This window comes from Diabrotica virgifera, chromosome 3 (assembly GCF_917563875.1).
Source record: "Diabrotica virgifera virgifera chromosome 3, PGI_DIABVI_V3a".
Taxonomy (NCBI): Eukaryota; Metazoa; Arthropoda; class Insecta; order Coleoptera; family Chrysomelidae; genus Diabrotica; species Diabrotica virgifera.
The window spans coordinates 208023882-208039805 of NC_065445.1; the positions used below are offsets into that span (position 1 = coordinate 208023882).

General features: G+C 32.2%; 1 protein-coding gene across 1 annotated transcript; it reads right to left on the bottom strand.

Moving 5' to 3' along the window:
* Nucleotides 1-2166: 2166 nt before the first annotated feature.
* Nucleotides 2167-13496, bottom strand: LOC126881518 (mediator of RNA polymerase II transcription subunit 19). The gene is made up of 3 exons (XM_050645819.1): nt 13232-13496; nt 11531-11787; nt 2167-6007 (listed from the first exon to the last, which is right to left on the bottom strand). The coding sequence occupies exons 1-3, from the start codon at nt 13410-13412 to the stop codon at nt 5741-5743; spliced, it is 705 nt and encodes a 234-aa protein (XP_050501776.1). The 5' UTR covers nt 13413-13496; the 3' UTR covers nt 2167-5740.
* Between the last annotated feature and the right edge of the window lie 2428 nt (nt 13497-15924).

Sequence of the window (15924 nt, forward strand, 5' to 3'; positions counted from 1 at the left end):
CGTTGGTGGAGTTATCAGTCTGTATTAACCTTTCTGTGGATAAACAAAAAACAAACTCTGATTATGGATATGGATGTGGATACTGTAGCAGCCGCTGCAATTAATTTGTACAACGCGTTCAATGCTTATAGAAAAGTGTACCAAACAAGAGTGATTAAAAAACAATGGCGCAAACGACGGTGCTTTTACACCGAAAAAAGTATTAATATTAAAACACAACCTTAAAATTAATACTTATAAACAGTATCAGTATTGTGAGAAGAGAAAACAAATATTTTAAACTCAACGACAACAACGTGTTCGTGTACATAACCAAACAGCTGTTTGGCAGATCGCGCAAGTCCCAAAAATCCTTTGATTTGTGCACCAAATACCGACAAAATTCGGTTTGTAGACCAACGCTGACCGCCAATCGCAAACTCATGCCAAGTGGTCCTGTACACGTTGGCCCAACTCCTTTTGGCATCTAGACAACCTCTTTTTTCCTTGTCTAAGTGAAAAACAACAAAAACCATTTTGATTTAAAATATAATAATTTTTATATTTACGTAAACAACATAACTGAAACTTCTAAAAAATAATTTTGAAAAATGTTAAATATTTATTCTATAGAAAAATATATCCTCTCAAGGAGAAAGTGGTGAAAACAAGATTGATTTACTAATACCATTGTTTAAGAACTACCCTTTTTTTAAACAATGCTAATACATTTTGTACATTTTTTTTTAAGTCACTTTCTTGTGCTTAACACAGTTTACTATCCAAAATTTTATTTCAAAATTAAGTTAGTTTAACGTTTCAAATTGTAAACTTATTTTAATGTAAAATTATAGCTTACTCCCAGTAAAAATAGTGCATTAAAGTTCCTTTCTAACTCTCAATAAACTCCAATTCCCAACTGATAAAATGCTGCAACCACTGGCAATTTTATCTGATTGCACATATCACAAAAATATGCTCTCTAAAGTGGGTGATCGACAGGCGAGCCATAATACCGCGGTTTTAAGAACAACCGACGGTTTTATTCGCGGCTCGTTGATCGACTAGCGAGCAAAACAGTCGTGTCAACCGTCCACAGCCAACATGTCGTAACCTTGTTACTTTCTTTCCTGTAGGAAGCTCGCAATGATTGAATTTTTTTCTTGACATCGGCTCTAGTTGAGTTGGGTTAATGTTTTTTATGATATTTAAGGGTTTAACATATCGATGGTGAAAGTTCTCATATGTCAGTTTTTGGCTATTTTGTTTTGTTTATTACCCTAAATTAAAGAGACATACATATGTATTTTTACGGTTTACCAGCTCCTACATATATGTCGTTATTGCATATGGCCATCTAGGCGTCTATCCACCCACATCAGTCGTGTTTGATATTCCATCCGGGTAGCCTGGCTATGGAGGAAAGCGTAATAAGTGCTGTGTATAAAAGAAGGGCAATTTGGGACCCAGCAGACCCACTATGTGACGAACTATGGCTTAAAATATCTGTTTTATTTATTCTTTGCAATTGCATTAAAAAAAGATCTAATATTCAAGTCAGGTGAATTTAAAAAACAATTTGTACCTTTAAGTCAATTTTTTTCCACTTTCTGAAAAGTGTAGTTAGTGAGTTTTACCTCTAATAGGACGATATGCTAAAAATTAAACCAAATATAAGGTAACAAATGAAACAAACGACTCCTCAGCAGTCAGTTGGATACTGAGTTCTGACTTCATTCCACTCTTTCACTGAGTCCAGGATGAAGCGCCTCCACCATCCACCTTTAAAATCCACCCTCCAAGCGACCATCTTAGCATCCTGCAGTGCGGCATCGGCTTTAGCTCCAACTTCAATAATCTCTTATGCAGAGTACTTTCATTTTGTTTCTTGATATACATGCTGGTTATTTTAAGGAGTAAAGAATGGCATTTTAGAATAATTTACCATCTACTTGACCTAACCGTTGCTTTACAAAAATTCACCTGAACAGAAGCCTGGTGGGAAGCTTAAGTTAAGACACAGTCTCAATCAGACCTATTCACTAGTGGATGGATGGTTTGACGGTATCAACAATGGATGGTACCCCAAAAACCATCCAACTTTCCACTCTAATATCTACTATACAAGACAGATTTTTGTGTTGTATTTTACTTTGTTAACTAGGTAGGTACAAAAAAATCAATGCATAAAAAATAACAGATGATATATTTCAAATAATTAAACCATATAAATATCTTAAAATTACTTACAATACTTTATAAATTAAAAGGATTGAAACTATTGATATAGTAAAGCAGAAATATTATGTACACCGTAAGAACAGAAACAGACGAGCCACTCTGCAGAGCTACTGAGTGGATTCATAAAGTCCAGCCACTGTCGCCGATCTTCGTTGCTAGTGGCGTCCATTACAAAACCAATCTCGCTACAAAATGGCCTGTTTAAGCCACTTTGTGGATCCACAGGGTAGCGCTGCAAGAGTGGTTCATCTGTTTCTGTGCTAAACAAAAATTATCTACACCACTTGATACCAAAAAGGTAAAAAATAAAATATTTTTATCAGTTTAATAAACAAACGCACTTTTTTCAACGAATATACACTGTTCTAGAATGTTACGTCTAATGGAGACGATATCCTTCGTATCAACTGTAAATAAGAATATTTGCAACCAACCCACTCTAAAAAATTAATATACTTACAGATTTTGCCTTTTACAAAAATGGCGGGAATTCAAAATGGCGACAATACAAACATATGTGACTAATAGCACGATAACATTTGAACGAAAAGTCCGATTTCAACCAAATTTGGTATATAGCTTTTTTTTATGTATAAGATCAAGGTCTTGAACCGGAAGAATCGGTTTACCAAAAGTTGTGTTTTTCCTGGTTTTTATGTAAAAATATGTTGTTCTTTTTCAATTCTTTCACCCTGTATATATTAATTTTTTTAAAAGAGAGTAAAAATATTTAACGAAATATTTTGAACTTTTTAGTTATGTTAATTACCATTTAATAAATGCATAACGTATCTTCACATGTACCTATGTGCAGCAGATTCATTTGAATGCCCGCCATTTTTGTAAAAGACAAAATCTGAGATGGCCTCATATATGGGCCTCAATTTGAATCTTTGTATGTGTAGGTGACTTAATGATTTGATTTAGAATGTTACAGGGTGTTCTATAACATAGTGGCACGCCAAACTTATGTTTTTTTAAAATGGAACACCCTATATTTTATTTTATATTCGAAATGTAACTTCCCCATTACAAAAATATAAAGGTTTGGTATATTATGCAGGATATTTACAAAATTATAACAAATTTTATATGAAAATCGTAACAAGTTCAACTCCCTGTATAAATAAAAATAAGCACAACGGCAATGGTTTATTGATGCCATATTTTTTTATTTGTCAAAATTTTCATAAATTATTGATATTCCTAATTTTCTTTATATTGAATACAGGGTGAGTCAAAACGCAAATACATTATTTTCTCAGTAATTTTAAATGAAACACCCTGTATTTTATATCACTATCGAAAAGTACTATTACCGTACTTTAATTTTTTAATAACATTCCCTATGTCTAAGTTTATTAGTTTCTGAGATATTTTCATTTTTCAGAGAAAATTATTAATTACGGTAAGCAATGACTGAATTGTCTAAAACTGACAATTTACGATTACATTTTCAAGTACAATTCAAATAATATTAAACAAAAAATTTCAAACAAAAATTTTGAAAAATAGACCCAACGGTGGCAAATTTTTACAGACACTTAAAAAAAATTGATTTCATCAGAACTTCGTTACTGGATTATGTGAAACAAAAAATTTAATAAGATTTTATTAGCTTAATAAGTTTCTCGAGATAATGCGGTCGAATATTTTTATTTTTAACGATTTTTGAGTCCTTGGTATCACTCGAAAATTAAAAAAAAAAACGAAATTCTTTCTAACAAAAACGGTGAAAATCAACATATTTATTATTGTTAAGCCAAAAATAAGCATAAAAACAAATAAATCTCGACAGCTTTACCTCACGAAATGTCTATAGAAAATATATGCAAAATCTTAGGTGGATTTCTCGAGTAGTTTTTTAGTTACAGTGTCCAACGCCTTTGAAAAAGCAGTTTTGTCTGTCAAATCGTCAAGTAATGCACACCGGAATATGTATATATTTGAATCGCGGAGTAATCTATAAAAGAGAAGATGAACAATTCAACATGATGTATATCTTCGGTAATTTTACTCCGATAAATCTGAAATTTTCAGAGAGTGTTCTTGAAGTTATGCACTTTCGTTTAAAATAATTAAAAAAAAATAAAAAATTCAAACCATACCCCCCTCTTTTAGCGTTCTATAAGCGTGTATATTCCTCGGTTTTAGGTTTATATTTTTGATGTTTGTTAAATTCAAAATGTATCTTCACAATAGTTGTTTGTTAATATAACAATTAAACAGGAAATAATATTTTGCTTTCTTTCATCACTCAGTCACTTTAAAAATAACTTCAATAATGAAGTGACTTCATATTGCATAACTAAAGGGAAAAATGAGATTGTTTATATTACTCAATAGAGAATTGAATAACCTTTCAAATGAGCTAGCACACGACCCCTATTCTCATTTCAAAAAAATAGTCGATTACGTCATCACGCCCAAATGGATGAAGTCACTAGTATGATATGTTAAAAAATCATAATTAAAAAATCGAATATCTTTTGTATTATACATTTTTTTCTAATTCTGTATATAAAGCAGTTTACAAGGGGGTCAAAATATAGTGAATAACACTGTACATTCAATGGGGCCGACCGACCAGCTCTGTCCCGTCATACAGCTGACCGACTATAATAACTTTTATTTATATTCAATTTAGAATGTGTGTACTGATTTTCAGCCTTAGTAAATGGATTTAATTACCTCCGCAGGTAAGCAACTTTGACAAGCTGTCAGTACCACCTGTTCTACGTTTCGTTTGAGCTACCGCAGTATGTTTCTCTACACAATCACAGTAATGAACTGTGAAAAAACTAGCTGTGAAAAAACTAACTAGAGAAAACTAGTATAATCATTTTTATTTACCATTCCTTCTTCTTTTTTATTGGTCTCTGATATTGCTAGTGTACTTAATTCTGTTGCCTCAAATTCCTCTACTTGTTTTATTTCTTTACTATTTATGCTCTTGATGTTCCACATTCCAATTTTCCAAATGCTATGCTCATTTTTTTGATCCTAAGGAGCACGGATAATTGGGGTTCTACTGTATGTAGTAGATACTGAAAACATACCTGAGCCCGTTTTTTAGAACAAAAATATGCAGATTCACTGTTGATATAGTACAGGTTTAAGTTTATATCTAATCTAAATTGAATGTTGAATATGCTGATATTGATCCATTGGTTATAAAATGAAATGTGTCAAATAGTCCTACTGTAAACCTGCTTTTAAGTTTGATTGTTTCTATAAAAAAAAATAAATCCATAATTTTATTTAAAAATAGTTAATATAACTAATACATACACCTTTATCTATTCAGTTAGTTACTGTAGAAAAAAGGGTGTGATTAATCTGCTATAAAATTACCTTTATAGGTGCATCATAATTGAATTTCTAAAATACATTTTAGTACCAATTTTAAATCCTCGATTTCCAACTATGTTTTAAGATGTATAAACAATAATAATTCATTTTGATACATCTGAAAGCAAAAAATCTTTCTGCTTAACTATATAAGATATTAAGAACCTATCTAGATAGAATGCTGGCTAGGTGTAAGACCGGCACTGTGTTCAGGGCTATGCTTTTGCTTCTTCCTCTTCTTCTCCTTTTTCCGTTTTCTCTTTTCTTCATCATGTCGTTTCTGCTTTTTATGTTTCTTCTCGTGAGTTTCACTATTTGTGTCAGATACAGCTGTTTCTTGACTAGGTAGGCCTGTTTCCTTGTGTTTATGTTTTTTATGCTTGTTTTTGTGTTTCTTTATGGGGGCTGCATTGGCATAACGATATTGTTCAGGAAGCTAAAAAAAATATGCAAATATTACCTTTTTCAGTATAATATGAAGAGTACTATACTATTAAAATATCAATTATAAATTTAGAATAGTGAAACTCTCTACAATTATTGGTCCTTGTGAGTCTAATAAGACCAGATAATTGATGCATAAAATTTAATAAACTTAACAAATAATAAAAAAATACGAAAATGTGAATAATGATCAACAATAGCCTTGCCGACAAATTGATTAGCGAAGTGTCCTATACAATGATCGTAAGTGCGATACTATAGCATATAATTTTGTAATACAGAACCTCACACACAATCTAGTAGATGGTATAGACCTATAGTACAGAAAAAGCACAATGGACATAGACACTAATTCCATAAATGTGAAAGAGTGGTATCAATGTAGGTTTAAAAGAACAAATTACTTTTTTACTCAATTCCTGACCGGACACGACTCAATCAGGTCTTACACATATTGCATAAGGAAAACTGAAAATGTATGGAATGCAGAGTGTGCATTAATGAAGAGCATTGCGTATTCCATTGCAACATTTTCTACGATAAACAACAAGATATGAGAGAACAAAGCTACAGTAGGAAAAATGAAAGAATACCAGAATAGAATTTGTTATCAATCTGATATATTATCTCAAATGGAAAACCGTAAACAGGTAGATTCTATATACACAGATTTTTCCAAGGCATTTGATTGTGTTGATCATCAAATACTATTGGACAAATTAATTAATGTAGGCTTTCATGACACATTTGTTGAATGGATTAAAAACTCTACATATGGTAGAAGCCAAAGAGTCAAGATAGGTTGTCATCTGTCTGACATTATTTCAGTAACATCTGGAGTTCCTCAAGGTGGCCACACTTCTACACTTCTTTTTAATATCTTTGTTAACGACATCACTTCCTGTTTCCTAAATAGCAAATGTCTAATGTTGGCAGATGACTTGAAATTCTGGAAAGTTATAGATAGCCAAAAAGACCAAGCTCTGTTGCAAGATGACTTAGACAGATTACAAAATTGGTGCAATCAGAACAAACTTCACTTGAATATAAAAAAATGTTGTTTTATAAGTTTTTCTCGTAAAGTCGATAGAATCGAAACAAGTTATACTATTAACAATATGCCATTGAATTATGTTTCTTCTATTCGGGATTTGGGTGTTATTTTCGATGAGAAACTTACTTTCTGTGACCACATAAACACTATTTCAATAAAGGCATCTAAACTTCTTGGTTTTGTTACTAGGAATTGCAAGTACTTCTCCATTAATTCAACAAGGTTAGTGTATTGTTGTTTAGTTAGATCTATTTTAGAATACTGCTCAGTTGTTTGGTCACCCTATTTTCAGAATAATATTGATACATTGGAAAGAGTCCAGCATAGATTTTTGAGATATTGTGCTTACCATGTTCACACTGCCATTAGAAATCATGATTATTCCTATATTGAACAACAATTTTTACCCCCACTTAAGAACCGTTGTGATATATCAGGTGCTATATTTATATATAAGATCATACATGGATTTATTGATTGTCCAAACCTGTTAAATCACATTAACTTTAATGTTCCAAACCAAGCTCTACGTCACCACAATGTTTTCAACATTCCTTTCCACAGAACAACATATGGCATTCATAACCCATTGAATAGATACATGGGGCTATTAAATGAATTTGATTATGATATTTTCAATTTAACTTTATCTCGGTTCAAAAGATCTCTTGCTTTGTGATATACAGTATGTCCCTGTAAGTTGTATCCATATGGAAAACTTTTTTATTATTAATTTTACGAAGAAAAGTTATTCTTCATAAAAAGCTCTGCATGGTCCAAAACCTAAGATTCAACCACCAGATATCAAATTTTATGAATATTATACGAGGTATGTCAAAAAGTTTGAATTTCACTCAAGAGTAAAGTAGCTTTATTTTTCACAATATTGAAAATTGCTATTATGAAAAGTTGTTTGGAATTAAAAACTATATTCTAATATGCAATTACATCCTTCTAATTGAAAAAAAATTTTTTTTGAAAAATTATGGATAACTAACATTATTTTCAGTAATTTTAATTCTAATAACTCTTTTATTATTAATTTTACGAAAAAAGTGATTTGTAATAAAAAGTTCTGCATGGTCTAAAATACTCTAAAACCTAAAATACAACCATCTTATGTCAATTTTATACGAGATGTGTCAAAAAAGATAAATTTAGATCAAAAGTAAAGTACCTTTATAGTTCAAAATATTTCAATAATAAGGATGTAATTACATACTGAAACATGGTTTTTAATTCTTAATAACTTTTCATAATAACAATTTTCGATATTGTGAAAAATAAAGGTATTTTACTCTTGAGCCAAATTCATATTTTTTGACATACCTTGTATAAAATTGATAAAATTTGACATAAGATAGTTGTATTTTAGGTCTCAGACCATGCAGAACTTTTTATTAAGAATCACTTTTTTTCGTAAAATTAATAATAAAAGAGTTTTCAGAATTGAAATAACTGAGAATAATGTTAGGTATCCATAATTTTTCAAAAAAAAAAAAAAATTTTCAATTAGAAGGATGTAATTGCATATTAGAATATAGTTTTTAATTCCAAACAACTTTTCGCAATTTTCAATATTGTGAAAAATAAAGCTACTCTCTTGAGTGAAATTCAAACTTTTTGACATACCTCGTATAATATTCGTAAAATTTTATATCTGATTGTTGAATCTTAGGTTTTGGACCATGCAGAGCTTTTTATGGAGAATGACTTTTTTTCGTAAAATTAATAATAAAAAAGTTTTCCATATGGATACAACTTACAGGGACATACTGTATATGTATGGTATTGTTGAATTTTGTTCTTATTATATTATATTTTGTATGTTTTTAGTATGTAGTGAACTTTTTAAATGTAACTTTTGTTATTGTTTTTACACTATAGGTAATTTATGTTTTGAAACCTAACTGATATTGTATTGTAATTTAACTGTCAATGGGGTATCCCGTGTATTAAATAAATAAATAAATAAAATAAATAAATACCCATGAACGAACATATAAAACACACTGTATGTTCCTGTCACCGTGTCTGTTACATTACTGTTACATGTACTTGCACTGGACAATTTTCTTTGACAGGAAAATACAGCGTGTTTTATATGTTCGTTCATGGGTATTCTTTCATTTTTCTGACTGTAGGAAAAACAATACCAGTGAATATAATGAAGGTAGCCATGTAAAGCAAAGAAAAGTTCAATGTGATAGTAGATCTAATAACAGAAATAATGAAAAAAAAGTGACCAAAAAAGAAAACAATTTAAACATAGGTTTTGTAAATTGAACTCAAACATAGCATGTTAATTAATGCAAGATTTGAGCCAATGCACACGATGGGTTATTGGGACCGTGCAAGTTCGGCAAAGCGACCCCTATTTCTATGCTCTATACTAAAATTCGCACTTTTAATTATATTGGCCAATTATATTAGTCCTGGTTACTGGATAATTGTCAAGGCCATAGTCCAAAAAAATAATAAGAAGAAAAAATAAGATTCAGGTTATGTTATGAAAACGTCAACAATTGTATGTAATAAATAAAATTAGTTATTAAAATGCAGTACTGCAAGCAAAATAAAATTAATTAAATTTACATTTATATAATAATTGCATATCATATCGATATTGTGGAGCAATATATAATTTTTCTGCTTCATTGACAGAAGGTATGAAATATACGTCAATTTGACAATTTCAATTGACAATATGAATTATTTAAGATAGTTGCAATATTTCTCCGTGACTTGCGCAGGGTCGTATCTCGTTTCCCCTTCCAAGTACTTGCACACCGCGAATAGCTGCTTTGAGTTGCACCAACAGTGTTCTACAGACTTTTGCTGTTATAAAACAGACAAATTCAATCAATAAAAATCAAAAACTATTGTAAAATACTAATACACTAAGCAGCAAAATTAATGGAACACTTTAAAAATGGGACATATTAGATGTTTTGAATTTCCTAAGCCAGTTGTTTGATTTGAGTGATTTTGTGGTATGTTATAGCCTTATTATTTAAAAAAAATTGATATAATAATATTGTTGCTAGACAGGTAAATCTCATTTTATACCAGGTGTAGCAATCATACTGTGTTTTTCCTTAAAGTTTAGAACACCCTGTAGAATATTCTAGCACATATAAAATATTGAAATTAAAACTCAATTGTGTAGCCCAAGGCTTTATTAACATTTTCTTGTTTGATTCATTTGCTTATGTTGGATAACAACAAAGTTAGGTACATTAACAACTAGCCATGTTTTTCATCAATAAATCCACATTTTCGGCTTAGTTAATAAACAAGCCTAAAGTAAGCTATGAGAAATTATCAATTTAATAGATGTCAAATTGTTAACAGTCAAAAAGTGTCTAATTTGTTGTGAAAATTAGTAGATTTATTATTTAAAGTTTCAATTAAGTCCATATTTTTTTTTGTTGCTTGGTGGAAATGGAATACACTATAAGCAATTTGACCCAAGATGATGTGTTCAAGCAGTGATCTTACATAGTAAAGGACTTAGCTACCATGCTATTGGCTTCTTATACTGGTAACAATTTTTTGCTAATGCATGATAATGCAAGACCTCACATTCACAAACTGTAATCGAATATTTACAACAGGTAAATCTTAGGACTTTGAATTGGCCATCGCACAGTCCAGATCTTAACCCGATGGAACATTTGTGTGACATAATTGGCAGAAGACTACAAAAGCGTTTGCCACCGACTAGAACCACACAAGAGGTAGAAACAGTAGTTCTTGAGATTAGGAATGATATTGATCAAGATCAAATAGCATGCTTCATTTGTAATATAAAAGTACATATCTCTTTTATTATCAAACATAAGCGAATGAATTAAAAAACAAAATGTTAAGAAAGCCCAAGGCTACAATTGAGTTTTAATTGCAACATTTTATATATTCTAGATTGTAGAATATTCCACAGAGTGTACCGAACTTTAAGGAAAAAACACAGTATGATTGTTACACCCGGTATAAAATGACAGTTCCCTGTCTAGCAACAATATCGTTACATCGATTTTCTTAAATAATAAGGCTATAGCATACTAAAAAAATCACTCACATCGGACAACAGGTTTAGGAAATTCGAGAAATCTAACATGTCCCATTTTTAAGGTGTTCCGTTAATTTTGCTGCTGTGTGTGGTTCTATTTGTCTCAATCTCCAAAATTTAGAGTATTCTGTGAATGGTTACAATAAGAATCCGGTCAACGGAGTAGAAAAATTAATGTGAAAATAACTAATACAGTCAAACCCGTTTATTAGAATACCGGTTTTATAGGAATATCCTGGTTTAAGGAATAGAAATTTGAGGTCCCGAAACGTTTTTACTAGCCACCAATGATAGGTTATTAGAATATCCTGGTTATAGGAATACTTCTGCTTGGCATGACAGCTATTCCAATAAGGGGGTTCAACTGTATATAAATTAATGATTCTTACAGGTCCAGGATGAAGTCGAAATCCATCTAATTGGATATTGGATAGTGGAAGAAGCTCCTTACCACCTACTGGTGGTTTTTCGATAACAGATCTTAAGGAACTATTGTCTTGTTGTCCTGGGGAATCTATGACACCAGGTAAAGTGGGTAGAAATGAAGATAACTGCTCCTTTAACTTTTTACCACTGAATTTGCTATAGGAATGTTCCAAGCCATAATATGTCATCAAATTTGTGGCTCCTGTTAGCTCAGATTCTCCTATAAACAGATTTAATATGGAGTTATTGAATAATTGAAAGCAGTGTTAAAATAGTGTTTTATTATTTATGTTAATGTAATATTAAGAAACGAATATTAGGAGAATACCAGAACTGGTTCATGCCAGGAGAGTTCAAAAATCAAGAGAATACAACAGAAAAATGCACATAATATTCATTGGTTTCAAAAGTGCTTTTAATATAATTAATCAGACGAAAGTGATACAAAGACAAAGATGATACTTATAAAAGCTAAAGAAAAATTAGATAAAGAAGCAAAGAGAATGGAGCTAGACATACACCAGCACAAAACAAAATACATGATGATGTGGAGGACAACTAACACAACAACTCAGAAATATATTAATAACACAGAACCCTAAATTTGAAACTATATCCACCTTTAGCTAGTTGGGAATAACAATAGGGAAAACCAGAACAGAGTGAACATAGGAAAGAATTCTAAAACATGGAATGAATGGCAATCTGCTGAGAAGCAAGACTTTAAGTAAGAGAACAAAGATGAACCCATATAAGACCTTAATAAGACTTGTTGTTATATACCTAATATGGGATGAAAACAAAGATGATTAACAAGAAAGAGGAGTCGAAAGCCTACTGATATTTGAAAGAAAACTAATAAGAACTCTACTGGGTCACAATGTAACAAGTAAGGGAGAAAGAAGAATGAAAACAAATGCCGAAATTCAGGAAGAATTAGAGGAGAAAATATAGACAGATACATAAAATCTCTATGCTTAGAATGGATAGGACATATTGATTTCTTAAAGAATACTTACTGTATGTCCATTTTTTTTTCTATTATTGAGTTATGCACAGTCTATCATCCTGCACAGATATTGCATGTCCTAACGCATTTGGTGTGGTACACATGACATTTCAAAACTATGTGCTGTGCTACATGAACTTAAACATTCAAAATTGATTTTGTCAAAAAGTACATGCACGGACATACAATAAGTGTGTTTTAAGCCATCGATATACAGAGACACCCACACTCAAGATATGTTGAGAAGAATAACTAACTGCACATAACTATGGCCAAGATGTAGAAGAAGGCCTAGAAGATGGCTTGATGATTTAGAAGAAAATATGAACAATCGATGTTAAATACTGGAAAGTTCAGTGCACTGACAGGATGAAATGGAAAGAGTCAGGACAGCAGCAAAGACAGCAAGCTATAAACATAGAGGAATAGATGACATAGAGGAGTAATTCACCTCACCCAGGAATAGAATTTTGAATGCCATGGCGTTAGCGACAATCCCTAGAGATTGTAATGGTTAATGAATGAAATATTAAGAAACTTACACCAGCCAACTGTTGCTATGAAATTCACTTGACATACTTAATTACATTTAAAGAGCTTTAAGTTATGAAATAACTCTTTCATATAAATTAATAATATATAGCTTTTAACATACCGGGTGGTTCTTTCATTAAATAGAAAGGTCCACTAGGGACTATGGAGGGATTCTTTCCTAGCAAAATTGTTGTTTTTAATGTTCCCGAAGAATCTTGACGTGATACGACAGGGGACCTGGCCCCTCTTGGCGACGATTTTGGAGAATATTGTTCAACTTTCCGAAACTGATCTCCCATCATCTTTCACTTCATTGTTTTATCAAAAAGTTGCAGACAAAAATTGGAAGCCATAAATGACAACTTCAAGTATGACAAGTGACAGGCGTCAGCATTCAGCTTGACAAACGAATTGAGCTCAGTATTGCCAAAATTGTATAGTTTTTGGAAACTACGATAATAATCGAATAAAGCCGACAAACGTAGTCGTACATAAAATAAATTTAAGTTCTTTTAGGAATCATTATTATAAAATTAAAATTTAATTATTGTCCAGTCTAGATAAGTTCTATTTTTTATTTAATTATTCATTATTTTTTTTTGAATTAATAGAATAAAGTGAATGCAAAATTTTTACGTCGTTAGTTTCACGAATCATAAATCACAAGGTGGAAGAATAGGCAGCGAAGAAACATAGCCCATATCATATTGGTGGCACACAATATAGAGGTGATAAAAAGGGTCACTAGAGACAAAAAAAGAACCAACTGGTGAAGGAAAAGATAGAGCGATTTAAAGCTTTAAAGAATGAGCTCTCAGAGGAAATAAACAATGAAAAGAAAAGGTGTACTGGAAAGAAATGCGCGATAATCTCAACAATGACATCTAGAGTGAGTCTTACAAGATAGTTACCAAAAATCTCAAAGGAATTAATATCCTCAAAATCGAAGAGATCCGAAAAAGACAGCAAGCAGAAGAGCTATTCCCACAGAGAGAGATTAAAGGCCGCGTCTCACCATCAAATAATTTGATCAAACAGTTTGAGCAAACTCCGGAAGTACGTCAAAGTGACGTCACAATTGCAGTTTTTTTGAAATTATAAAAATCTGTGCTCTCACTATCAGTCTAGTTTGATTACATTTTTTGTATTGAGTTGTCTAACTTGTTTGTACTTTATTTAAAATTAAAATTTTTCATTATTATCCACAATGAACACTCAGGATGTGACGTCACTAACTGTCACTTTCAGTTTGCTCAAACCAGTTTGATCAAATTATTTGATGGTGGGACGCGGCCTTAAGAAATTCAGACATTTGCGTGTATACCCCATTCCACAAATATACGTCTGTTTTGGATTATCGCGAGAACGAATATTTTACTGTGCACAATATTGTAGCAAAACAATGAGTCACCGGCCGCAAGGCGTAAGCCGAGAAAAGTCTAGATCGAAGCACGCTATACGTGGAACCGATGCGCGGTTGTTGGAAGGTCACACGATAGTCGGAGAGCTGGCTTAGCCCGGAATGATCGAGAATAACGACTAGGATATATAAGGCATAATTTTTGTGAATAGAGTTAGTCTTAAGCTAAAGTTTGTAAAGTAAACTTGTATAAATAAATAATAAAGTCGTAAATAAATACCCGAACGCTCGTTTTTGTTACAGTTGGTGTCGGTGTTCGGTTAACTTAGTGCGATATAAATAAGTGAATTACAGAGAGACTTTTGAACTTTATTCGTCGGGAATAACCGGAGTGCGTTAATTGTTCGGTATTCGGAAAGACTTTTAAAAGACATTTTGAAAAGTACGTGTGTGCCGACTAAAGATGTTGCTAGAAGAACTTTCGCTAAAACAGCTCCGTGAACAATTAGAAGAGTACGAGCAAGATGCCAGTGGGTCCAAGAAAGTCCTGAAAGCACGACTCGAGGAGGTCCTCAAGAAGAATGGAGATGACCCAAAGACGTTCCACTTCCAGTCAGCAGAACAAGCGATCTTATCGAAATTCGAAAGTGTTTCTCAAAAGATCGATGAAACGTCTAAGATAAGTCTAAGTCTTTCTCAAAAGATCGATGAAACTTCTAGAAAGAACAACGAAAAACTCGAAGAAGTTAGTAGACAGAACAACGAGAAACTCGAAGAAGTTAGTAGACAGAACAACGAGAAATTTGAAAGTGTTTCTCAAAAGATCGATGAAACTTCTAGAAAAAGCGACGAGAAATTTGAAAGTGTTTCTCAAGTAATTAAAGACGTTTGTAGACAGAATGACGAGAAATTTGAAGAAGTTTCTAGAACATTCGATAAGATGCAGAAAAGTGTAGAGACCGTAGAAGAAAATATCAAACAACTAGAGAGCATGATAACCGATACAAAAGTACAACCATCAGTTAATGCAGCAGCGTTAGATCCTGTAGTGAAAGATGAACTACCCAGAGACGAAACGTCGCATAATATGAGATTCAAATTACCACCATTTGATGGAAAGTCCTCTTGGTCCATATATCTTAGACAGTTTGAAGCTATTGCGACCGCCATTCATTGGACCGAACAGGAAAAGGCTGTTTCCTTGACTGCTGCTTTGCGAGGTGATGCTGCAGATATATTAAGATCAATTCCTAAGGGTCAAGAAAATTGTTACCAGACCTTGTTCACTCGTCTAGAAAAACGCTATGGAGATGCCCATCTACAACAAGTATACAAAGCACAACTGCGAAGTAGAAGTCAACGAGCAAGTGAGAATCTGCAAGAATTTGAAGCAGATGTGGCTCGTGTGGTGCGGTTGGCTTATCCAGAGGTACCAGACAGCGTTTTAGAAGAAA